This window comes from Mirounga angustirostris, unplaced genomic scaffold, assembly GCF_029215605.1.
Source record: "Mirounga angustirostris isolate CCGP_5_RB_7025 unplaced genomic scaffold, mMirAng1.0.hap1 SCAF_10, whole genome shotgun sequence".
NCBI lineage: Eukaryota > Metazoa > Chordata > Mammalia > Carnivora > Phocidae > Mirounga > Mirounga angustirostris.
Window position 1 is genome coordinate 115,115,169 of NW_026991718.1, and position 24,977 is coordinate 115,140,145.

The 24,977-nt window shown below is 39.2% G+C and overlaps 1 protein-coding gene across 10 annotated transcripts in view; it reads right to left on the reverse strand.

The window, feature by feature from the left end:
• LOC123851722 (ubiquinol-cytochrome c reductase complex assembly factor 1) overlaps nucleotides 1–24,977 on the reverse strand; it is a 93,802-nt gene that overhangs the window by 37,328 nt on the left and 31,497 nt on the right. For 9 of the 10 annotated variants that reach the window (XM_064573072.1, XM_064573069.1, XM_045885670.3 and 6 more), the window contains 3 exons: nucleotides 23,439–23,511; nucleotides 17,463–17,520; nucleotides 4,181–4,289 (listed from right to left, as the gene is read on the reverse strand). In XM_064573072.1, coding sequence (XP_064429142.1) covers nucleotides 4,181–4,289; nucleotides 17,463–17,520; nucleotides 23,439–23,511 — 240 coding nt within the window. The remainder of the gene's footprint in view (nucleotides 1–4,180; nucleotides 4,290–17,462; nucleotides 17,521–23,438; nucleotides 23,512–24,977) is intronic. The other variant, XM_064573075.1, reaches the window with a different exon arrangement.

Consider the following 24,977-nt stretch of genomic DNA (forward strand, 5'->3'; position numbering starts at 1 on the left):
CTCGATCCAGGGACTCCAGGATCATGACCTGAGCGGAAGGCAGTCGCTCAACCAACTGAGCCACCCAGGCGCCCCCAACTCAAATTTTTAAAAGAAACTGAAGCACACAGGAGGAGAGACTTGGCAGCCAGGGTCAGAACCAGGCCAGACTGGCTCCCTACTACTTTCTCCAGCCACATGTCCCTAACTTTCCCATTTCTTTAGGTTGTACACACACACAAGACTGAGAACCCCTCTACACACACAACCACACTCATAACAGAAGTGGTTAAAATACAATTTTCTTGCCTGTATAAAGGGTGCCTGTTTATATCATGAGTTTGGAATAGGGGTGCGGGGGGACCAAGTCAATTACAATAGAAAAACAGTAACAGTAATTCCCCAACTTGTCCAAACATCTGTTATTTTTAAATCACCATCTTTTATAGTCTTTGTAACTAAACTGGGGCTTGACATTTCTCTTCATGCAGGTGAGTTTACAAGTCTGTACTTGGGGAGCATTATGGATCGTCTAAAACCTTGCTGTTCAAAGCATGGCTGCCACATGCTCACCCTGCTCCACCTGTGGCACTGGCACCACCTGAAGCTTTCTAGAAATGTAGACTCTCGGGCGCCTGGGTGGCTCAGTTGGTTGAGCGACTGCCTTCGGCTCAGGTCATGATCCTGGAGTGCCGGGATCGAGTCCCACATCAGGCTCCCTGCTCGGCGGGGGGTCTGCTTCGTCCTCTGACCCTATCCCCTCTCATGCTCTCTCTCTCTCTTAAATAAATAAATAAATAAATAAATAAATAAGAAAGAAAGAAATGTAGACTCTCTGGCTCCACCCCAACCTACTGAATCAAATTTGTATTTTAACAAGATTCCCCAGGCGGACTACAGGCACATTAAAGTGTGAGAAACACCGATCTAACACACTTCTCTGTAAGACATCGTATCTAGAAAAATTCAGAAAGAAAAATGGTTGGATAAAATGGAGGGAAAAAGAAGAAAAGGAAAAACTAACTCCCACAGGACTGCACTGATGTACACATGGTCTAGAAACAAATAAATCAAGCATCATCTATCTGATAAGTTGGCTTTAAAACAGAATTTCAGAGGCTGAGATTCAATGTATTCATTCATTCAACGATATTTATTCATCCAACGTTTACTATGTAAGCAAAAATGTGTGATTAAAACAGGTCTCCTGCCTTTATAAAGCATGCAGTCAAGTGGAAGTAACATTATAAAGTAACACAGAAGGTTCAAAGTGCTGGAGATTGTGATGGAGATATTTATGGAGGTCCAGAGGAAATTCATGGGGGGGGGGGGGGGTTAATAACTAAAAGGTTCCTTTAGTTCAAGGGCGCCTGGGTGGCTCAGTTGGTTAAGCGACTGCCTTCGGCTCAGGTCATGATCCTGGAGTCCCAGGATCGAGTCCCGCATCGGGCTCCCTGCTCGGCAGGGAGCCTGCTTCTCCCTCTGACCCTCCCCCCTCTCATGCTCTCTCTCTCTCATTCTCTCTCTCAAATAAATAAATAAAATCTTTAAAAAATAAATAAATAAATAAATAAAAGGTTCCTGTAGTTCAAGAGTCAGTAACATATGGCTCATTAAGCCACGTGGCCCACATGGGTCTAGCCGTCCAACGCCCAGGCAAGTTCAGTCAACAGTGATAGAGAAAACAGGCTAACTAATTAGAAGAGCTACTGTGTCACGGAACGGCAGTCAGCCAAGGCTGTGGCTGGCCAGGGGGTGTCACTGGCTATCATTAAGTCCTTTGGTACTAGCAGCACCACTCTATGTCCACTGGGTGCTGCCACAGAGTTGGATATAAGTACCTGAGGGCATGTGGGACACTCAGCTACAAGAATAGCTTCAAGGCTGCTGATCCACTCTGGGTAACAAAGACAGCAGAAAGGCCTGACAGTGAAAAAAATGAACAAGGAACCAAAGAACACACTTACAGTCAGTACTCACTGACTCCAAACAAATGATGATGACGCTGACAGCAGCTAAAACTCTGACATATGCTATCCTCTTTTTAGAATGAACAGAAACGCCAATGGTCTACTGTCCCAAAGAAAGGCATGTAAATGTCACTGAAGACATCTTAAGATGAATCCATGTCCACTGTGCTTCCTATATTTGCAGTTCCTCCAAAGACATGAGAATTTGGAAATACCCTCTCAGTAGGAAACCATCATCTCCATGATTTAGCCTCAAAGACCACACTTTTACACATAGAGTAAGCACGTGATACCATTAGTCAATGACACAGGAGTGTGTGAAAATAATTACAATAAATACAACATGGGTGACGACCTCCCACTTAACTCCCATGCAGCACAGAAAAATCTCCAGACATACTGCTGAGTAAAAAAAATTAAGTACATATTAATTGCTTATTAGTACACAGAGAACAATATCATGTATAATCAAATATACACACACAAAACCAAAAGTATATATTTTCTATAGATAACATAGCTCAGCAGGGAACCTGCTTCTCCCTCTTCTCCCTGCCTGTGCTCTCTCTCGCTATCTGTCTCTCTCTTTCATATTAATAAAATAAATAAATCTTAAAAAAATAAAAAATAAAAATAAATAAAAACAAATCTTTAAAAAAAACCCATATCTAATATATATTAAGTTAAAAAGCCAGGATGCAAAACTGTGTATGGTTAAGCCCATTTGTGTTATGTTAAAGAATACGTATTTATAATTTGCATTTATATAGGAACCAGCTAGAAGGATACACATCAACTCTTTTTTTTTTTTTTTTAAGATTTTATTTATTTATTTGACAGAGAGAGACAGCGAGAGAGGGAACACAAGCAGGGGGAGTGGGAGAGGGAGAAGCAGGCTTCCCACCAAGCAGGGAGCCCGATGTGGGGCTCGATCCCAGGACCCTGGGATCATGATCTGAGCTGAAGGCAGTCGCTTAACCAACTGAGCCACCCAGGCGCCCTTGAGTTGATGTTTTATGTGTTCTAGAATGGCTTTTCTTTTAGATTTCTGTGTGATGCTGCCTAATGTCAGGTGGTAATTCAGCTAGAGTTGTTTCTGCCTCTATGGAGACTGACATGCCATGGAGACTTTATGTGTTTGCACACAATATTATGGTTTGTCAATGCAAGGACATCCTGTGTGTGGAAATGGAATTATTAAGCCCAAGTAATGGTGGTAAGAGGGTTGGATTTGTTGAATGGAGGAAATCAAATAATAATTGAGCTTTAGGATGCTATGCCTTTGACACCAATTCAGTGTTTGAACCAGTCCTCCTCTAAATTTGTTCTGATGGAAATACCCTGGCATCAGGCCTGCACTGTCCTCAGAAACTGAAAAACAAGCTCCTTGATCACTAACAACCTAGAATAACTTGACAAGGTATCTAATGAAAATGTACATTAGTACATTTAATAATTAACCTGAGAAAGGGGGATATATAGTTTATATATATATATATATAAACATAGAATGTAATGGTAATAGAAAAACGAAACTAAAACATTAGAATACAGTTGTTTATATAAATCTTCCTTTGGGTATATTGCGTATTTTTGTGTCCAGACCATATATATTTTTTTTTAAAGATTTTATTTATTTATTTGACACACAGAGAGAAAGCACAAGTGGGCAGAGAGGCAGGCAGAGAGAGAGGCAGAAGCAGGCTCCTCGCTGAGCAGGGAGCCCGATGCGGCACTCGATCCCGGGACTCCAGGATCATGACCGAGCCGAAGGCAGTCGCTTAACCAACTGAGCCACCCAGGCGCCCCTCCAGACCATATTTTAGTAGATTGTAAACCTTGTTTTCTCCCATTTCATTGCCTCCCAGCTTAGGATCATCTAAAGCAGAACCATCAGATGGGGTCACAAAATGGGTTATTTTGGTTTTTTTTCATTACAGTGTTCTCCCTACGGACTGAGGAGTAAACAATTTATGTATGTATTATAAAAGTCATACATGTTCATAGAATAAAAATCAAAAAGTAAAAAGCATTTAATGTAAAAACAAGTGTCTTTTCCCTATTCCAACCCCCCAAAAGTAACCATTGTTAGAGTTGATGTGTATCTCTCTCTTTCTCAAATAAATAAATAAATAAAACCCTTATTAAAAAAAAAAAACAAACATCAACTCAAGTCAGGCAATCCCTCATTGGAGTTTTCCAGGACCAGAATGGGACAGCATTTCACTTACCCCCATGACTCTGCCACGCTGCTCAACATCCTCCCACATAAAATGAACTATGATCCGACACATATATTTCCCACTCCGGCCTTCCTGCTTCATTCGGACTAGACACATCCTGAGTGGGAAGAAGATATAAAGAGTAACTGGCTGTTTGCACTTTTTATATCACATATTTATACTGAAGGTCAGCTCATCTGAGTAATTTCAGCAAAGAACACAGAATAAAAAAACTGGAAGTGATCTTATTTAAAAAAAAAACCAACTTTCATTGAGGTATAACACAAATACTATAAAGTATACAAATCTTAAGTGTATAGCTTGATAAATTACATATTATATATACCTATGTAAGCAGCACCCAGATCAAGATGGAGATTTAGAGCACCTCAAAAGATGCTCTCATACATGCAAGGGACCCACACTTAGTTGTTAGAAGCTAAGCAAGTCAAAATCTTTCATTTTACTGAATGAAAACAGGAGTCCTACACAAGGAAAGTAATTTGCCCAACACCACCAAGTAGTCTGTAAAGACGGGCACAATGTTGTGCTGTCCAACAGAGAAGCTACTAGCTATATGTGGCTACTGAACACTTAAAATGTGACTAGTTCCAACTGCCATGTGGCATAAGTTTAAGATTTCAAAGATTTAGTTCAACAAAAAGAATACAAATACCTCAAATTTTTTATACTGCTTACATGCTGAAATATTATTTCAGATATACTGAGTTAAAATTAATTATTAAAATAAATTTCATTATTTTCTTTTTACTTTTTTAAATGGAGCTACTAGAAACTTTTAAATTCAATATATGACTCGCATTGTTTGTTGGACAGTACCTATCTAGAATACAGATCACAGAAAGTATTATGATTTCACCTATGTAATTATTGAATCGTTTCCCCCATTAGAATGTAAGGTCCATTGAAGGCAAAGATCGAGTCTGGGCTGGTTTTTTTTAACCACTGTATATCCAGGGCTTAAGTAAGTATAGTAGGCACTTAATATTTATTTCCTAAATAAATAAGTGAGTAAAACATCTCAGGGTTAGTTAAGGGATTCTTCTCCTATACCACATTGCCTCTAATCAGTCCATAAACGTCTCTGCTTAAGACCTTCCATAAGAATATAAGAATTGTATTCTATTGGGCGCCTGGGTGGCTCAGTCGTTAAGTGTCTGCCTTCGGCTCAGGTCATGATCCCAGAGTCCTGGGATCGAGTCCCACATCGGGCTCTCTGCTCAGCGGGAAGCCTGCTTCTCCCTCTCCCACTCCCCCTGCTTGTGTTCCTGCTCTCGCTGTCTCTCTCTGTCAAATAAATAAATAAAATCTTTAAAAAAAAAAAAAAAAAGAATTGTATTCTATTTTATTAATTAGTAAATATATATTATACTTAACTATATATAAGAATATAAGCAGGGTCATCAACTTTCCAAACTAGTTCCTTATCTCACTCTTAATAAGCATCCTTATTTCTATTATCTCTCACTTAATAGTTTTTAAGCGACTACAATAGGACTACTCACCAAAAGACATTTCCTGCTATAATTATGGAATATTGGATCGAAACTGACAATTCTGTCTCCATATACAATTAATCCTGCCCATTAAACTCTACGAGCAATAGTATGGTACAATAGAATGATTCCAGCCTGGCCTGCCTCAACATCTCTGTTAACGACTAAGATGGAGAAAAGAAAACATACTTATCCAATCTGCAGATGACAAAAAGCTGGGCAAGAAGACAAATATGCTGGATGACCCAACCATGAGCCAAAAATACTTCAACAGACTGTTTCAATGGGCTGAATCTAAAAGAATGAATTTGAACAGGGGTAAACCTAAGGTCCTGCACTTGGGTCTTAAAGAACTGTAGTGGTACAGGATAGGTGAGTCATGCCCATTTATGTATGAAAAAGCCTTATAGGCTTAAGTTGACAATTATCTTCAAAGGAAGTCAAGGTGATGATGAGGTTGTCCCCCAAATTAATGTGATTTTAGATATAGTAATGGAAATATAGTATCAAATGTGCAAAGTGAAATTTTTGTCCCATTCAGCACAGGTCAGACTCTACCTGGAATAGTGTCCATAGTTTTGAACATTATATTTTAAGAGACAAGAGGAAAAGATGAAAGATCAGAAGATATATAGCCTGGAGAAAAACAGGAGAGTTTCCTTAAATATTGTAGACAAGTGATTAGACTATTTGTCAAAGAGTTAGATTCAGAACCAATGGGTGAGCCACAGAGGGAGAAAGAATTCCTCAACACTGAACACTGAAAGAAAGAACTTTCTAACAGGAGGGTTTCTGAAGATTCGAATAATGGAATGAATAAGCCCAAGACAGAGAATCTGCCTACTTCTGAAGGGTGAATCAACGCTTTGTGAGAACTCAGCTATCTGACAGGTTGACTACATGATCTTTAACATCCCTTCCAACCATGAGATTTGCTGATGCTGTGATTTGAATTTGTAACCCCTGAACCCAGTTAGTGCCTAAGAAATAACACTTTGTAACCATAAAAACAGGTCATGGAAAAAGATCTGACTACTTCACATGACACAGGATATATTCCAAAGCAGAAACAAACTCGGGAAAGTTCAACGGTCCTTTTTCATAAGATTTTTCTCAATCGAGTCGCTCATGTCAGCCGCTGACCTGAAAAGACACTGTGAGTTTTGATGCTTACGTGTCGTCAGAGGCCAATTCATCAACAGCAACAGTGAGGTAATGGAATTCTTCATTTATTTGAAAATTCTGTAGTTTGTTAATACACCTGCCCTCTGAGGTTTAAAAGGCACAGATTTTCTCAGACCATAAAGTATGCATTATACTATGCTCACCTCAAGTGTAGCTACCATCTGTCACCATACAACCCTATTACAATACCACTGACTATATTCCCTACGATGTACCTTTTATCTCCATGACTTATTCATTCCATAAACTAGGAGCCTGTATCTCCCACTCTGCTTCACCCAATTTGCCCATCCCTCATTCCCTCCCCTCTGGCAACCTTCAGTTTGTTCTGGGGATTTATAAGTATGTTTCTGCTTTTTGTTTATTCATTTGTTGTTGTTGTTTTAGATTCCATATATAAGTGAAACCATATGGTATTTGTCTTTCTCTGACTTATTTAATTTAGCATTATACCCTTTAGGTCCATCCTTGTCAAAAATGGCAAGATCTCATCCTTTTTACAGCTGAGTAATATTCCATTGCGCGTGCGCACACACACACACGTGTGTGTGTGTGTGTGGATCTTCTTTATCCATTCATCTATTGATGGCTTCAGTTGCTTCTAAATCTTGGCTACTGTAGATAATACTGCAATAAACACAGAGGTGCATATATTTTTTCAAATTCACGTTTTCATTTTGGGGGTAAATACCCAATAGTGTGATTACTGGACCAAATGGTATTTCTATTTTTAATTTTTGAGGAACCTCCATACTGTTTTCCACAGTGGCTGCACCAGTTTGCATTCCTACCAACAATGCATGAGGGTTCCTTTTTCTCCACATCCTCACCAATACTTGTTATTTCTTGTCTTTTTGATTCTAACCATTCTCAGAGATGTAAAGTGGTATCTCACTGTAGTTTTGATTTGCGTTGCCCTAATAATTACTGATGCTGAGCATCTCTCCACGTGTCTGTTGTCCATCTGTGTCTTCTTTGGAAAAATGTCTATTCATGTCCTCTGCCCATTTTTTAATTAGATTATTTATTTTTTGGGAGTGTTGAATCATATAAGCTCTTTATGTATTTTGGACATTAACCCCTTATCAAATATATCATTTGTGAATATCCTCTCCCATTCAGTAGGTTGCCTTTTCATTTTGTTGATGGTTTCCTTCACTATGCAAAAGTTTTTTCTTCTGGTGTAGTCCAGGGGTTCCTACTGTCCACACTTTATAATTGAGGAAACTGAGTCTTAGAGAAGTAACTTGCCCTGAGTTACAAACCTAGTCAAAGGTGAGATCTGAACCCTACTGTTTCTCTGCCTCCTTTAATGACTAGTACAAGTCTTACGGAATCCATTTACTCTAGTTTCCATCTAATCCTCACAAGAGTAGTAACAGTTTCAAAACTAGCATCACATTAGAAATAGCATATCAGAGGGGAAAGACAGGCTTACCTGAGGCAAGCATACCTACAGCAACCAAAAGTAACAGCTGGCAGCCTAACAGGAAAGAAAGAAACTAAAAATATACTGAAAACACACAAAAAATAGCACAGCAACTGAGGTTCAAGAGGCAGGGTAACATACCCAGTACAACTCAAAAAATATAGCCTGGCAAAGTACAGTTAAGAGTTATCAGGACCGGGCGCCTGAGTGGCTCAGATGGTTAAGTGTCTGCCTTCGGCTCAGGTCATGATCCCAGGGTCCTGGGATTGAGTCCCGCATCGGGCTCCCTGCTCCTTGGGAGCCTGCTTCTCCCTCTGCCTCTCTCTCTGTCTCTCATGAATAAATAAAATCTTAAAAAAAAAAAAAAAGAGTTATCAGGACCAGGACACCTGGGTGGCTCAGTCAGTTGAGCGTCCGCCTTCAGCTCAGGTCATGATCCCAGAGTCCTGGGATCGAGTCCCGTATCAGGCTCCCTGCTCAGCGGGGAGCCTGCTTCTCCCCCTGCCTGCCGCTCCCCGTGCTTGTGCTCTCTCGCTCGCTCTCTGACAAATAAATAAATAAAATCTTAAAAAAGAAAAGTTATCAGGACCTCCTGAATCATTCAGAAAAGGTTAAAGTACATTGGCAGGTGAAAAGAAAATGAGTGAAACAAGTCCAAAATGGTAAACAAAAACAAAAAAGATCTGATGATCCTGGTATCCACTACAAAACAAAGCCAACACATCACACACAGGCTCTCACTGCTCAACAATAATGTTTGAGTCACTAAGTAAAGTATATTCCACAACAATTGAGAACACTAGGTTTAAAGAACAGAACAGGATAGCTCTACTTCAATTTACATTATGGATGCATTCCTCATAATAAATATTTAAATTAAGTGTTGAGAAATCAAATTACATTTTGCTACTGATTCAACTTCATAATTTCAGAGCTCTGTTCCAGGGGGAAGTGGAGGAAGGGAAACGGGGGACACTTCCCTGCTAAAACATAATAAAAACTGCCCTTAAGAATGCAAAGTAAACTTTAAAAAGAGATAATCTTCTGCTCAAACCTAAAACTGCTCTAAAAATAAAAAATTTTTAAGCAATAAAAATATTCTTCTTTAAACAATTAATTTAATCATTCATTTAACAAGTATTTACTAAGTACTTACTCTAAATATAAACTTAGTCTGTATATAAACTACTCTGTTTAGGAACAATTCCAGTTACCCTTCCCAAATTTGATGATGTTCTTAAACCCAAATTTATTATTGAGGTTTTAAGCCTCACAGTACTATCCTCGTCTCTCAGTGATTCTAGTGGCTCATAAATAATACTGATCTCCCTTACATATAAGGAAAGCAAATAACCCAGCTAGCAAAGTAAAGAAAAAAAAAGGAGTAGTCAAGCCTTAGTCTTGGCTCCCAACTATCGCTAAAGGGCAAGCACAGAGGCAGGGAAAAGAGGAAAAAGACTCACTCACTAGGCATCTCAAAAAACAAAGGGCTAAGATGTAAATTTTATCTTATAGCAAATAATAATAGTGATTACTGCCATTTATGACATCCTCTAATATCAGACTTGTCACCTGAAAATGCATTTGCATCCACACTCTCTTTCAATTAACTATAACTGCTCCCATTTCACAAAAACAACAACAACAAAAAAAAAAAACTGACGCTCTGAGGAAAGAAGAGAAGGAAGTAAAGAGGCTTCTTCCTCTAGGCTTATAAAAATGTTTCAGTGTTTCCCCATCTTAAAATAAAAAATAAAAAAATGTTTCCCCTCCATCCCACCTTCTTAATCATTTGGAAATCCTTAAAATGTAGTTCATAATTACTTAAGTAACCTAAGGTTGCCCAATGGAAAAGAGCAGAGCTGGAATGAAGTCTGAACTCCCCCTCTTTCCTCTAGGCCACAGTGTCTCCCAGGCCAGTGTCAGTATGGGCTGTTTCCCCCATTCTGTGATAGCACAGCTCCAAGAGCCTCTTACTGCTAGATCAGATAAGGAGGAAGAGGAAGACAGCAACACTGCCTGCAGAGTTCAAAGGAACAAGAGTCCTAGCCATGCTTTGCTCCTCTCTGCCTACATCTGGGAGGGAAGAATTCTTGTGATTCTGGATGCTGCCCTCCTGCCATGTATTGGCAGCTCTGAGTACCCTGTCCTGCTTGCTCTGTTTGGGCCTTCTGACCATGCCAGTTCTGTCTTGGCCTTGTTTCTCCCTCATGGTGGTTTATTCGCTGTTCAGAGTGGATCTGATTTTGACTTCAATGAAGACTAGTGGGCATTCAAGGCAGGTCTGTCACCCTGGCTGCTGTGAAGGAATCCCAAAGGATAGCCTGTTTCCCTTACTCTGCCACCAGCCGAGGCCAAGGAAGCAGAGCCTACATGCCCACACTCAAGCCTCAGCAGTGTGCTAATGAATGAGTTTATTTATTTGTGAGCTGGCATGCTTACCCTTTCCCGGGGCTGTGTACATGGCTATCTCCACCTGGTTTCCTAAACTCCCTCCCCATGAAGCCTAATCTTTATGTGGGGAGTGTGGGGAGTATGGGGGCTTACAGGACAGTCTATGGGCAAACAGACAAGTGGGGTGAGGCACTTCCTGAAGCCATCTCACCGGACAGTGAGCCTCCTCCAAGAACTACACCTGGCCTGTGGCCTGCCTGTCAGATCCACTATAGAGAACAAGCTCCTGGGTAGCAGGTACCAGTGCTTTTAGGTTAGGCAATGTTGATAAAATGATGCTGCACAGGCCTTCGGTTTGGGCAAAAGCAACACGTGTGAGTGTTTGAACAGAGTGACTGGCTCGGGGAGGGAGAGTAGGGATGTGCACATGGCCAGGGCTCACCATATATAGCAGGTCTGGAGCTGCTGGAATCCAGCATGAGCTTGCAAGCCCTACAGCTACATCAAAACTGCTGTGGTGGTTTTAAAGAGCCCACTTGCAAAGGCCGGAGCATCTGCCAGGGCAGTTCTCTGGCTGACTGAAACTGGGACCAGTCTGTTTTCCAACCCCTTCCCACCTGTGCAGTTTACTTCCTTTTCTTTCCCAGAGGCTTCTTCCCACAAACTTATAAAAATGTTCCAGTGTTTCCCCCTCTTAAAAGAAAAAATAGAAAGCAAATAACAAAATGCTTCCCCTCTGTCCTATTTCTCCCTCTAGTGATCATCTTTCTTAATCGCTTGGAATGTCTTAAAAAGTAGTTTACAGTTACTTCCTACCCTCCTAATAACTCCTCAAGACCCCATGTGCTCTGGTTCTAGACCCCAGAAGGCCAATGTAACTGCTTCCTTTGACCATCCCCAGGCAGTCCCCCTTCCCCTGTGCTCCCATAAGACCTGTGTGTCTGCTACACATAGCACTTATCACCCCTTACTGTTTTCAGGTCTACTGTTTCCTCTCCCAGGACACAGACAGCGAGTACCAAGAAACACAGTTTTGTACAGTTGATGGTCAGTGCTATGCTGTTCATATTCATGGGAAGAAACCCTCATCCCCATGACCATCAAAAGGAGACACTCAAGCAAAAAGCCAAGGATTGCAGAAGCAGCAGTCAGCTTTGGATTTGAGTCTCAGATCCTCCATGAAAAGGCCTGTGACAAATTCCTTAAAATTGCCAAAATCATCTCCCCATTTGTAAAATGAGGGTTGAACTAGATCTGTGGTTTTATTTTTTTTTTTTTAAAGATTTATTTATTTATTTATTTATCTGAGAGAGAGACAGAGAGAGAGAGGGAGAGCAGGCGGGGAGGGGCAGAAGGAGAGGGAGAGTGCCATGAAGACTCCACGCTAAGCATGGAGCCAGACGCAGGGCTCGATCTCATGACCCTGAGATCACAACCTGAGCTGAAACCTAGAGTCAGTTGCTTAACCAACTGAGCCACCCAGGTGCCCCTAGATCTGTGGTTTTTAAACTGTGGTCTGAGTCTCCACAGAACTACATAAGAGCCCCTTACCAGTGGGCACATTGTGAAGACCTGAAATAAGCAGGTCATTCCCACTTCCTCAACCCAAATAGCAATTCATTATCTATTCGTACATGGTGACTGAGCATAAAATTTCGTTTTTAAAAAGCGCTCAGCTGGTAAAACTGAACCACTAGATCCCTATACCTGCAATGTTTTTCTATCCACCCTTTGACTTGCTAACTTCTACTTACCATTCAGGTGTTATTTTAAATGTCATCTCCTCAGTGAGCCCTCCCTGAGTGACTGACCCACGCACCCCCATCTAAATTATGGACCCCTCTTCCCCGCTACCATTTCCTCTCATTACACTATTCCAGCTCTATTTTATTAATGATTTAATGTCTCTCTCCCACACTCTAAGCCCTGTGAGGGCAGGAAACAAATTTACTGCATACAGTAGATTCAATTGGAGAATAAATGCTATAAGTTTATGGATTTAATTTTTTCTTTAATTTTTAAATCATCTCTTCACCCACTGTAGGCCTCAAACCCACAACCCTGAGAAAAAGAGTCGCATGCTCCACGGACCGAGAAAGCCAGGAGCCCCTATAATTTACAGATTTATGTTTAAGAATAAGCAAGTACTTTAAATAATAAATAGCATTGGGGGCGCCTGGGTGGCTCAGATGGTTAAATAATAAATAGCATTAATAAGATTAAATAGTATTAGTATTAATAAGCAATCATTTAATTAGTTACTTTGGTAGCTTTAACTACCAATGAGGAAAGCAACTTATTACTTTGAGTTAGCCAGACCTATACTTTGAATTTCCTCTCCACCATGTACTAATTAGATCTCTGGGCAAGTTCTCTGACTTCTCTAAGCTGCTGACCCCTCATATGTGAAATAAAGTAGTTGTACGAATGTGTGAGACAATACATGTAAAATAAATAAAAGATAATATATGTAAAAGGCTTGACAGTTATTATGTTTATGATACACCTGACTTTAAAATAATTTTTAAAAATACAAACTGCAGAGGCACCTGGCTGGTTCAGTTGGTGGAGCATGTGACTCTTGATCTCGGGGTGTAAACTCGAGCCCCATATGGGATGTAGAGATTACTTAAAAATAAAATAAAATATACAAACTTACAAATTTACTCCCTGCATTCTATCTCCATCATAGGCATATTCTAATTTTATTTATCCCATTCCATTTCCTAAAATTAACTTCTGCATCTAGAAGGTATTAGTTTTCCATGACTAAAAGAGGAGTCTCTAACAAATCCACTAACAGCAACATAAATTCCATCTACATACATGTAACCACCAGAGAAACTTAAGTAGGAGTGGAGCTTTGCCACTCTCACCCAACCAAAAGACAGTTTCAGGACCCTTCCAAATGCTGTGGCAGCCAAGTCAGATCTGGGGCCATCAATTACTTAATGAACATTTACTGATACAAATTAAGAGTAAGACATGCATGCAATTGAGGGAAGAAATACCTCATTTTCATATCTTTCCAAAAAAATAATAAAAATAATTGTTGCTCTCATAAATTCACCATCCACAAAGACTATACGATAAAACATAATAATGTTATGTGATGAATGCTATGATAGAGATGTCCAAAATACTAAGAGAACACAAAAGAGGAACTAACTCTCGCCTTCAAAGGGTAGGAAAGGCTTCAAAGAGAAATGATATCTGAGTTGGATATTGAATGAAAAACAGGAGTTTGTCAGGGGGATAGCAAGGAGAAGGACTTTCTGGACAGAAGAAAACTTTGTACAGAAGACTTGATATTTCTATTATGTAATATTGTTTTATTTTGCAGAGGAGGGAGTGGTGGTGATATTGGTACCTAGAATAGCATATAAGACTAGCAGAGGTGGCATATTGATGGGATATGAATACCATGCTAAGAAACCTACTCTGTCCCAAGAATAATGGAGAATATTAAGGAGTATGTGTGTGTGTGTGTGCACGTGTGTATGTACTGATCCAATTTGTATTGAGAAGACCAATGGCATGTGAAGATGGAAATTGTAGGCCAAAGACCAGTTTCTAGGTACTGTTGCTTATAACCCAGTAAAATCAATTGAATGGGTGACATCTTAAATTTTTCTTTATAATGAATTCAAATGGAATAGAAAATATCAGAGACTATCTGACATTACAAGGACAAGTTTTACAACTATAATATCAGAGACGTGTGTGTTCTGGGTTGCAGAGTAAAATTCATTTGTTATTGTGGGTCATGGTCAAAAAAGTTTGAGACCAGATGAAGGGGTAAGGGAAAAGTCAAGGAGATCTCCCTGGTTTCTGGTGTGGATACCGGAATGGATTGCAATGCCACTGCCCAAGACAGGGAACAGAGGAGGAGGCCTGCCTTTATCAAGTCCACATTTGGATGCAGGAAAGCCCAGACAGCAACCTCTCTCAACAATTTTTCAGCGGGCACAGTCAATACTAATCTTATTCGACAAAGACAAAGGACACATAGTCACTGCAGCTGCAAGCTCATGTGAATACACAACTGATAAGGGACCTCTAGAAATTGAAAATACACAGAAAAACTTAAGAACTAGAGAAAGCAGACAGGATAAGGGAATCAACACCTCCTCCAGGGAACTAAAAGGATTTGAGAAATCCTGCCCCTATTCTAAGCGCCAACAGGGAGCCATCACCCTTGGGAACCCAAGCAAGCTTTCTGAAAAGTCCACTGCCAGGGTATTCTGTTTATTGGGTTTATTTTTTTCTTAGGGGATGGGGAGGATTCTTTCTACTTTGTAACTGCTTTCTAAGCTTCCCTAGCTCTCCCTCATACTACCACCTACAGGAGGTATTTCAACCCTACACATCTCTAGGAAGTCCACTGAGTCTTGTAATATTGGATATGGCTATCCCTCAGTTATCCTCCTGGAGCTTCAGGCTAAGAGATCAGGGCTGGAAGAACATAGCTTCTCCACAGACTTGGCGTGGATCCATTACTCCTCCTAACACCCCTCTCCCCTAGAAGAGAAAGTTTCCCCAATTCTTCTTGAAGGATGACAGCACAATTGGGCCCCAAACTACATTTATGGCAACCTTCCCGTTAAAATTCCTCCACAAACCTGCTCTAGACACTTCTGACAAGTGGCTGTCCTCAAATACTCCATGTCCTTGCACATACGTTCTGTGGTTTGCTCCTGATATTCCCTCAACCTAAAATGCCCTCCTTTTCTCTGACAGAAATTCTACTCACCCTTCATGATACATCAACGTCACTTCTACCACAGAGCTCTCTATCCAATACTCTCCCCCCGCCACCACCATCACATTTGGATTTAGTCATACCTCCTTATCCTTCCATAGTCTCTGCTTGTGCCCTGGGCACAACACTTCTTTCACTGTCATCCATTATAGGCAATTGTGCTCTCTGCCTGTTATCTGCTAGACTAAGTTTCTAAAGGTGCATGCCATGTCATACCCTTCTCTCCAAAGCCCCCCAGTCCTTAACACACAGTGAGTTCTCAATAAGAGTTTCCCGATTCAAAGTGAAAAGCTACCGCTTCATTCTACCAAAGACTGCAGATCCTAAGAACTAAAGAGGAAGTGTGGAAGGGAGGCCAAGTGTAGATTTGAAGCAGACAGCCTCCCTCCCCCTACTTAACTGGTAGCAGTACTCCCCACTCCTCTGAGAAATTAAAACCAACCTCAGCAAGGAAGATACAGGAGGCATGTTTGGAAATGGTGGCTATCTTGAAGGAACTGTAAGTAGCTTCAAGGTTCTCCTGGCTACTATTAGTCAGGGATTGACCTTGGGATGTGGTTACAGGGATTATATATTTTATTTTGCCATCCACTCCCTCTAACACTCTGATACCTCTAGCTATATGGGCAATAAAGAGTCTTTCATACAAGCTCTGAATATTATCTTTAAGCTCCTCTGGGAACAGCCTAGCCTCCTCTCAGCCCTCCCACCTTTCCAGTGAGTAATTCTGCAATGCCACCTCTGCAGTCCTCTCCTCTTGAAAAAGTGGTTTTCCTCTCAGCATATTCAGCTGCCCTCCCTAAACCTTTTCTTAACCTTCACCATTCGGACAGAAGGTAGTCTGCCTTCTCAGCTGCCTGACTAAAAGACAGTATATTTCAAAGAATAGGCAGAACTCGTGCAGGTTTTGATAATTGTGGCTTCCTCTGTGGTCGCATAGGCACTACTTACTCAGATTTAGTATAGAACTTAGCCATTCCGATTTATCACTGACTATTTTAAATGTCTTATCTCCCTCGTTAGACTGTGAGCTTCTTGAGAACCACTGCTAGTTCCCAGCAAACTGCCCAGGACATAGTGTACACTCAATGAAGTACCCGCTTATAAAAAATAACCTAAAATAAATTGCTACCTTATGCCCCTCAGCCAATCTCAGTGACTGTGTGAGTTCAGAAGAAGAAATATTTCAGAGGTGATCAAAACCAAAAAGTCTTTATATAGTAGTCAGTCCTGTGATGCAAAGCTCAGCTGAAGGCAGTCTCAAACAAGGGTCCTTTTGACAGGGCAACCATTCCCCACGTTCCTCAGATACTCACTATGGTCAAAATAGTAAACTTAGTTCTCCGGAATTTACTTTCCCAAGATCTGGCAGTTCAATAAATGCATTCCCCAGCCCCCACTTCAACGTCTCTCCTATATCCTTCTGACCTTTAATACTGTGTAACATTAGATGAAAAACTGATTTTTTTTGGCTACTTAATTTGCAGCTGAAGAAAAAATATACTGTTTAAGGTGTTAAATATTTTTACATGCAACAAACCTAGCATGAATCTAACCTGTATGCACATTTTAGAGGTACAGGCGTAAATGTCAGTGCTATAATTTGTTATAGGTTTCTGATGACCAGCAATGGAAATGACCACGGATTCTCACAATTCAAACCACTTTTACGTAAATGTGAACTTTCCTAAAACAGCCAAGGGAGAGAACTTTCCATCCAAGCTCACAGAGTCTCTTAGAGATACTGATAGCATTGTTCACCAGGCGAGGTGTTCTTTGAGAAAAGCCTACAAATATTAGTTTCTTTCCGGGACTATGCTTTGACCTTTAATAAAAATGTGATTTAAGACACTAGTTATTAAAATGAAAGGAACAATTTTTTTAATGCCTGAACAACTGCCATTTCATATAATCAGCCTTGCTGAAGGCTATACCTTACAAGTTAGCCATGTTTCAAAAAAAAAAAAAAAAAATTTGGTGACTTCACTTAAATTGCTCACTTACCAGACGTGAAGTAGAGTTATAAGAAACCATGAATTGAATGTATCAGGCATCTGACACCCTAGAAAATAACAATAAAGTATAAATATGTGAGGGTTTAGAGAAGGAATGTTGACTGTATTTTAAATATTGGTAGGAATCTGTTCAAGTCAAATATATGGCAGGTACAGTGCTCTTTGATTATGCGACCATAGAGAGGGCCAGTGGAACCACAGGACGAGACAATGGGTTGAAAGAGCACTGAATGCAGTCAGACAACCAGCCTTCTAGTTCCAGTCCCGGTACCACTTTGCTGTGTGGCCTTGGGCAAATCACTTTTCTTCTCAGATGCTCAGTTTTCTCACTTCGTATAATATGGCCTAGATGATCTGTATGGTTCCTTCCAACTTACATGCTATTTTCCCTTCCTGGTCTCAAATTCATCTGGAAAGCTAGGCAGACACTACTTTGCCTACCCCACTTAAGTATAGGCGTTTTTCACTGGAGCCCCACTGAGAAGTCTAAGTTCTTCTAGTTTCTTTTTCCTGTCTTCCTTCTTTAAGGTGACCCAGTAGCTACAAACATGGGTATGCAGAATGATTCACCCAAAATAAATGACCAGGAGAAAGAAGTGAGGCTCTAGGGAGCTGTAGTTACATAAGAAAGCAGATTACATCTAATGAAAGGCCATTCATCACCCCCCAGGAATGACAAAACTTTAAGATACTAAAACTCAGGTCAATGCTTAGACATCCATGCCTCTCAATTCTCAGATCTCTAGGAAATGCCTCTGGCTAGATGAGGGATCCCCACTCAATGAGCCCTACCTATTATTACATGACAGGGAGCAAAGCTGGAGCAAGAGGATAAAGAAAAGTGAGTATCAGTCAATTTGGGCCCTTCGGGTAGAATCTGCCCTTTGAGCAATGACTCAAGAAAAAAGGGATATTTTCTGCCTTGCAGCAAACAATACAATGTACTAAATGATAACAAACTGGGGCCACTAGGAAAGAAAACACAGAGCAGAACCTCTGTGAAGCAACTAATACTACCAATAATAAAGAGTCGTAATTCCTTGCAGGCTTACTTTGTGTGAGACATTGTAATTGATGCTTACAAGCATGAGCTCAATGAATTCTACCAACAGGCCTATCATGTGGGTATTCACAATATCCTCAATGAAAGGTGAGAAAATGGACTCTTAGAGAGACACCATGACAATTGCCCAAGGTCACACAGCTATGAAACATCTAGGATCAAATTCAGATCTGCTTGATTTTAGGCACTGTGGTCTTAATCACTAACTGCTTCTCTAATACTAATATTAGAAACTAACATTCACTAAGGGCCCGTATTTCCTGTCAGGTCTACTGCTAGTCATGTCAATACATATCTCACTTAATCCTCACTTTAACCCTAAAGGGAGGCATTATAATCCTCATTTAGAGATGAGGAAACAGGCTCAAAAAGGCTAAATAACTTGAGGGCAGCCACAATATAACAAGCTAGTGGTTGGGCTGGAGTTTAAGTCCAGGTCTGTCACAAAGTGACACCAAAATACTCTGGTGAGCTTACTAGGAGGTGCCCAGCAGTTGTCAAGTGGACTTCCTCTTGGAACCCAGCAGGAGGGAGGTGAAGGCTGGCCTGGCCAACCATACAGCTATTAAGACACATGCCATCTGAGAGTGGGCCAACCACCCTCCACCAAACAAGAATAGCCATGAGAAACTCTCAAACCCAGATCTGAAGTTGGGTCTTTTTTGGATGCTAGAACAAAACATTAAAAAGAAAAGTTTTCTTGGAAGTCTGTCTTTCAATCTGGAAAATGAAATTTGGCTGCTTCTAAAGGACAATCTGTTCAATTGCTACCTCTACATCAAAGCTTCTCGGCAGCCTCCAGGAGCCTTTCCAATTCTCTCAGAGAGGGAATCAATTCTTGGGCTGGAAAGCACAGACAGACAGGCCAGCAGCTGGACTTGGGTCACAATTTTCCATTCCGGGGGTCGGCTCAGGGCTAATGATGGGAAAAGAGCTGGCATACTGACTCCCTGTACCCAATGGAGTCAGAACAGAAACCCACAGGGTAAAGCCTTAAGAAACAAGACCACTGAATGTCTGACCATAAGCATCACAAAAACACAGCAGATCTTCAGCTCAATGAACTGTGTTTAAACACCTCAAAGTTAAAAGCTGTTATTGCCTTTTGTCAAGATCACAGTCTTGCACCAATACGCACTCATTGCATTATTTTCTGAGGCTAGGTACTTTCTTCCTCAATACCAAGTTGGATAAAATTAAATAATTCATCACTGTTATGGAGTGGCAGTATTAACACAGTTGTTTGTTTAATGCAGGCTCTGGGGTCAGACCTCCCGATTCAAAACCCGGACTGTACCTCTGACTTGCTACGTGACTCTGGGTAAAGTTACTTAGCCTTCTCAGTGCCTCAGCTGTCTTCTCTGTAAAAATGGGGAGAACAAGAGAACTACCTTATAGGGATTTGTGAGGATTAAATGAGATAAGGCCTGTAAAATGTTTAGCAAAATGGTTAATATTTAATAGGTACTCAATAAATATTTACTATTGTTGTTTCTCGGTGAATTATTTAAACACTAGGGTTTAAAATATCTTAAAATAGCTCACTATTTAAGACTGTGTCAATAAAATGATGAACCTCAATCACTGACTCAGAACTTATTCATTAAGGAGCCTCCTCTCCAAGGTATTAAGTCTCTTAAGAGCTAAAGACAAAGCAGTTTTCATACAGTACGGAATTTCAGTATGGAATTAAACACAAACTTTACTGATTGGTCCCATTTGTTCCAAAGTGTTCCTCATAACAGAACCGATCTCCAAAAGACCAGTTAGCAAACCACTGCAGGCTCACAGAGGTTATTCTCACTGATGCCACAAAAGACATACATGATCAGAACATCTTGGAAACAACAGGGGGCTGGCTGTTAATCTCAACAGTTAGAATCCCCAAGGTCTAGGCCTCTGGATCAAGACCTCTGAACACGTTAGAGAGTCTATGACTTGGGCATTTATGGGGGCCTATCCAAGAGGCCACAGGCTTATTGTTTACTCACAAGCACACTGTGAGTAAACAACTCTTTCTTACACAATCTTCATGAATTAACACTGGCCTTACTTTTGTTGGAAGAGTAAGGATGACAGTGCTGAGCTACCTAAGCCTCTTTATCCTTTTTAAAAATTACTGAATGCTCAGGACTCTAAAAGTCAAGCCCTAAAATACCAAAAATCAAAGGGAGCAACAGCCACTTTAAAGGTATAATCTTGGGAAGTGATATATATATTCTCTTCTTTTATCCAAACCTGCCTGGCGTACTCTTTAGGACCTTCCTTTAGAAGATGCAAGAAAGTCTCATTGTTTCATAGATATTTATCTGCCTCCAAATGGTATTTTTCAAATTGGCTCCCTTTTTTATTCCTAGCCACAATTCAGAACCACTTTGGTTTCATTTTAAAATTTATTCTACCCACAAATGACAAAGATGGACCACATTGGAGCACAATACAAATGAACAAGCTGTAAGTCTAAAAGGCAATTCTTAAATTGAGTCTTAAAAAACCTTAAGCAAGAGTGGCATCACTGAAAAATATACTGCTTCCCCAGGTAACTACTTCAAAGGCCAAAGCTAGAACAAAGCTTACTGAGGTGAACATACTCTAATATATGTAAACATCAGTTTATAATACTAATAGAATGTCGCCTAGAGGTAGTTCTTATTTAAAAACAATAACATACAAAAATATTAAAATGGATTATAATTTCTAATTTGCAATTACATTCTTTCACAGGCCATATGTTATAGTGGAAAAATTCCTGGCTTTTAAGCCAGACAACATAGGATCAAGCCTTAGCTAAGCAACTTTGGGAAATCACTTAGCCTCTTAAGTTGCAACTGTTTCTGAAAAGAAAATAAAAATGAAAACAAGAATACAAGTCCTTCCTATCCTACAAGGTTTTCTAACTCCTAAATGAAACAAATGTAAAAGCACACCATGTAAATGTGAATTATTAGCATATAATGGTAATAATTTGTATAAACTTTTATTTTTATAAGTAGATTACAACAGATTATACATTGAAAACATGATATGTTACCTTAAATATATAATAATAATCTCATTACTCAATCTATAATATTAACTCAAAGATCTTCAATAATGAGGACTGGCTAAGACAAAGATAACTAGTAAACATCATTTCAAAATAATTATAAATTTATGAGTTATTTATGGAATCAAATATTAAACAGATGTCTGAGGATGAAGATTTAAAAAGATCTGATGAAAAATACTTAGGGACATGTATTCTAGAAATCACTTAAGAAAAATCCAGCTTCTTATGGGGCGCCTGGGTGGCTCAGTCATTAAGTGACAGCCTTCGGCTCAGGTCATGATCCCAGGGTCCTGGCATGGAGCCCCGCATCGGGCTCCCTACTCTGCGGGAAGCCTGCTTCTCCCTCTCCCACTCCCCCTGCTTGTGTTCCCTCTCTCGCTGTGTCTCTCTCTGTCACATAAATAAATAAAATCTTTTAAAAAAGAAGAAAAAGAAAAATCCAGCTTCTAATATTAATAGTTTCTTCATCTTTTTTTAAGATTTTATTTATTTATGTGACAGAGAGAGAGAGATCACAGGTAGGTAGGCAGACAGGCAGGCAGAGGGAGAGGGAGAAGCAGACTCCCCACTGAGCAGGGAGCCCGACACGGGGCTCAATCCCAGGACCCTGAGATCATGACCTGAGCTGAAGGCAGACGCTTAACCGACTGAGCCACCCAGGCGCTCCAATAGTTTCTTCATCAAATAGATAAAGAATAGTTTCTCCTTTCAGACTAATTTCTCCTAAAATGAGAAATTTTTAGAGATTAAAAGGAAGCAGGAAAGTTTACTTTTGTTCCCATGAATAAATAAGAAACAGAAGGTAGACACTAAATCAGGATTACAACTCAGTAGGGTATTTTAAGTTTCTAACATAACATCAATCTGCTGAAATTGTAAAATCACCAAAACAACTTGCATTTGGTTTTAAAAAACCAAAATAGTGATTAAATAATCCAAACAGCATCTAGCTATCTTCCTTGTTATTAACATAATTCTATATAAATATTTGCTCTCCATGAAAAATATCAAGTATATACAGTTACGTGTTTGTGGCTTGCAGGATAATGGCTGTTACCACAGATGTGCAAAGCACACCTTTCTTTCCAAAATCTGTAGAACTAGGAACAGCTTAAACTTTCCCAGTTACTTTATAAGTACCTGCTTTAACTAACTTTATAACTAAATAGATTACAGCATCAAAATGAATACTATATTGATATAATCGACTGATAGTTGTGGTCTAAACCAGTAAAACCCTTTTGGAAAACAATTTATCAATGGGATATAAAAAATAAAATTATACACACACACACACACCTTTTGACCCAATTATCCTTCAACAGAAATAAAACAATCATTAGGCATCAACCAAAACAATTAAAAACTAGAAATAAAAGAGGAATGATTGGCAAAAAGTTCATTTCACGTCAGAATGCTCAGTAAAACATCCAGAATGTAAACAGGATTTGTTTACTATGAGTACTCATATGTAAAAAGATGCATGTGTGGAAAATGTCAAAGTACTAGACAAATTTTTAGGTTTCTTCTTTTTTCAAACTTGTTAAAATGTCTTATTTATAGGGTTTCTTGCCCTTGTTTATTCTATTAAAAGATAAAAATAAGCAGCTCTTATTATACACTCTGTACAGGAAAAATTGTTTCACGAATGACTCAAAACCGATACAGTCATAAAAATGAAAAATAGATTTTTTTTTAAGATGTTATTTTTAAGTAATCTCTACACCCAACATGGGGCTCGAATTTACAACCCTAAAATCAAGAGTCACATGCTCTACCGACTGAGCCAACCCGGCGCCCCATGAAAAGTAGATTCATTTTCCTTTTCAGAACTATCAAAAACAGTAACTTACTTAGAAAGAATTCCTCGAAGTCAGTTTTCTCCACACAGCTAGTATACATGCGCAGGGCCGCAATCTTAATCTTCTAGACAAAAAAAATAAAACCAAACTCAAGATATGACCAAGTTATGTTCTAGTGCTATTAGATGTAGGTCACAACATCTTCAACTAGGAGGATGAGTCCAAACCTATCTCTAGGCAAATTTAACAGCTAAACCAACATAGATTATTTCTTTCTTAAAGCTAACCATTCACAAACTTCACACAATTTTCACATTTTATGATTTAGCATCAAAATATCAAAAAGATTTTTCCAATATTTAAATGAAATCTCTCCCTTAATTCAAACTCACTTCATCAGTGAAGGCTCTAAACCACTGTTCAGCATCACTCACATTAACTCTTTATATCCTGAAACCCCTTATATTAAAAAATTACCCATTCTTCTGACCAAAATCAAACACACCAAAAAAAACCCTCAATCTTTCAGCCTTACCTCAGAAGCACTACTATCTATTCTGTAAGTCTTTTTTATACCTTGGGGGAAGAGTTATTTTTTTCTATATTTTCCCTAGTTTTATAGTTTGCTGATTAAGAGAAGACTGTGCTTACAAATAAGGGTTTTTAATGAATGCAAAATATAGTAAAAGGATCAACATTTTACTATTCCCCAAAGCACTAAAGAATTCTCTTAGAATCTTGATCTGAGTGGTGGTTTTAATTTATTCACTGTACACTTAAGATCTGTATATTTTACTGTATGTATATTATGCCTCCATAAAAATAGATCTAAAAGTGAAAAATAAATTCTTTTAAAAGTTAAATTGTAGGTCTGAAGACCAACTCAGTGCTAAAGGAAGGAAATATTCCTAGGGACTTTCAAAATATTTCTTTAAGGATACAATTAAATAAATTAGCCCATCCACACAAGGCTTATAGCAGCTTATTTTTTCTTAAAATGATAGAAAATTACAAACTCAAATATGCAGACTAAAAAAATATGCAGAAACAGAATAAAATAGCAACTGAAGAAAAAACAATCTAGAATTTTAGTAAAGCTATGTTATTAAGGCTCAAAGTCACCAAAAATATACTATATCCAATACTACATAATGTTCATTTCTCAATACATTCTAGGGTCAAAACAGCAATGTCTCTAACGGGCAGAAGTACCCAAAATAAATTAAGGGATTATGTCTGTAATTGTAATTAAGATTTTTTTCTTTGCTAATTTGAGGTCTGTCATGTTTTCAAGTCTTTCAGAGTAAAGCTCATATAGGGGAAAACAGAATAAACATAACAACTGAAAAACAGATATATCTACATGGGAATAAATCAGCAAAAGAAGCCAATTTAAACAAAACCTATGGTAAGACACTAAAAAAGAAGAGCAAATTAAACCTAAAAGCAAGCAGAAAGAATGATATAATAAAGAACAGAGATCAATAAAATTGGAAACAGAAAAATAGCAAAGAAAATCAAAGAAGCCAAAACCGGTTCCTCAATAATATCAGTAAAATTGATAAAACATTAATAGAACTGATCAAGGAA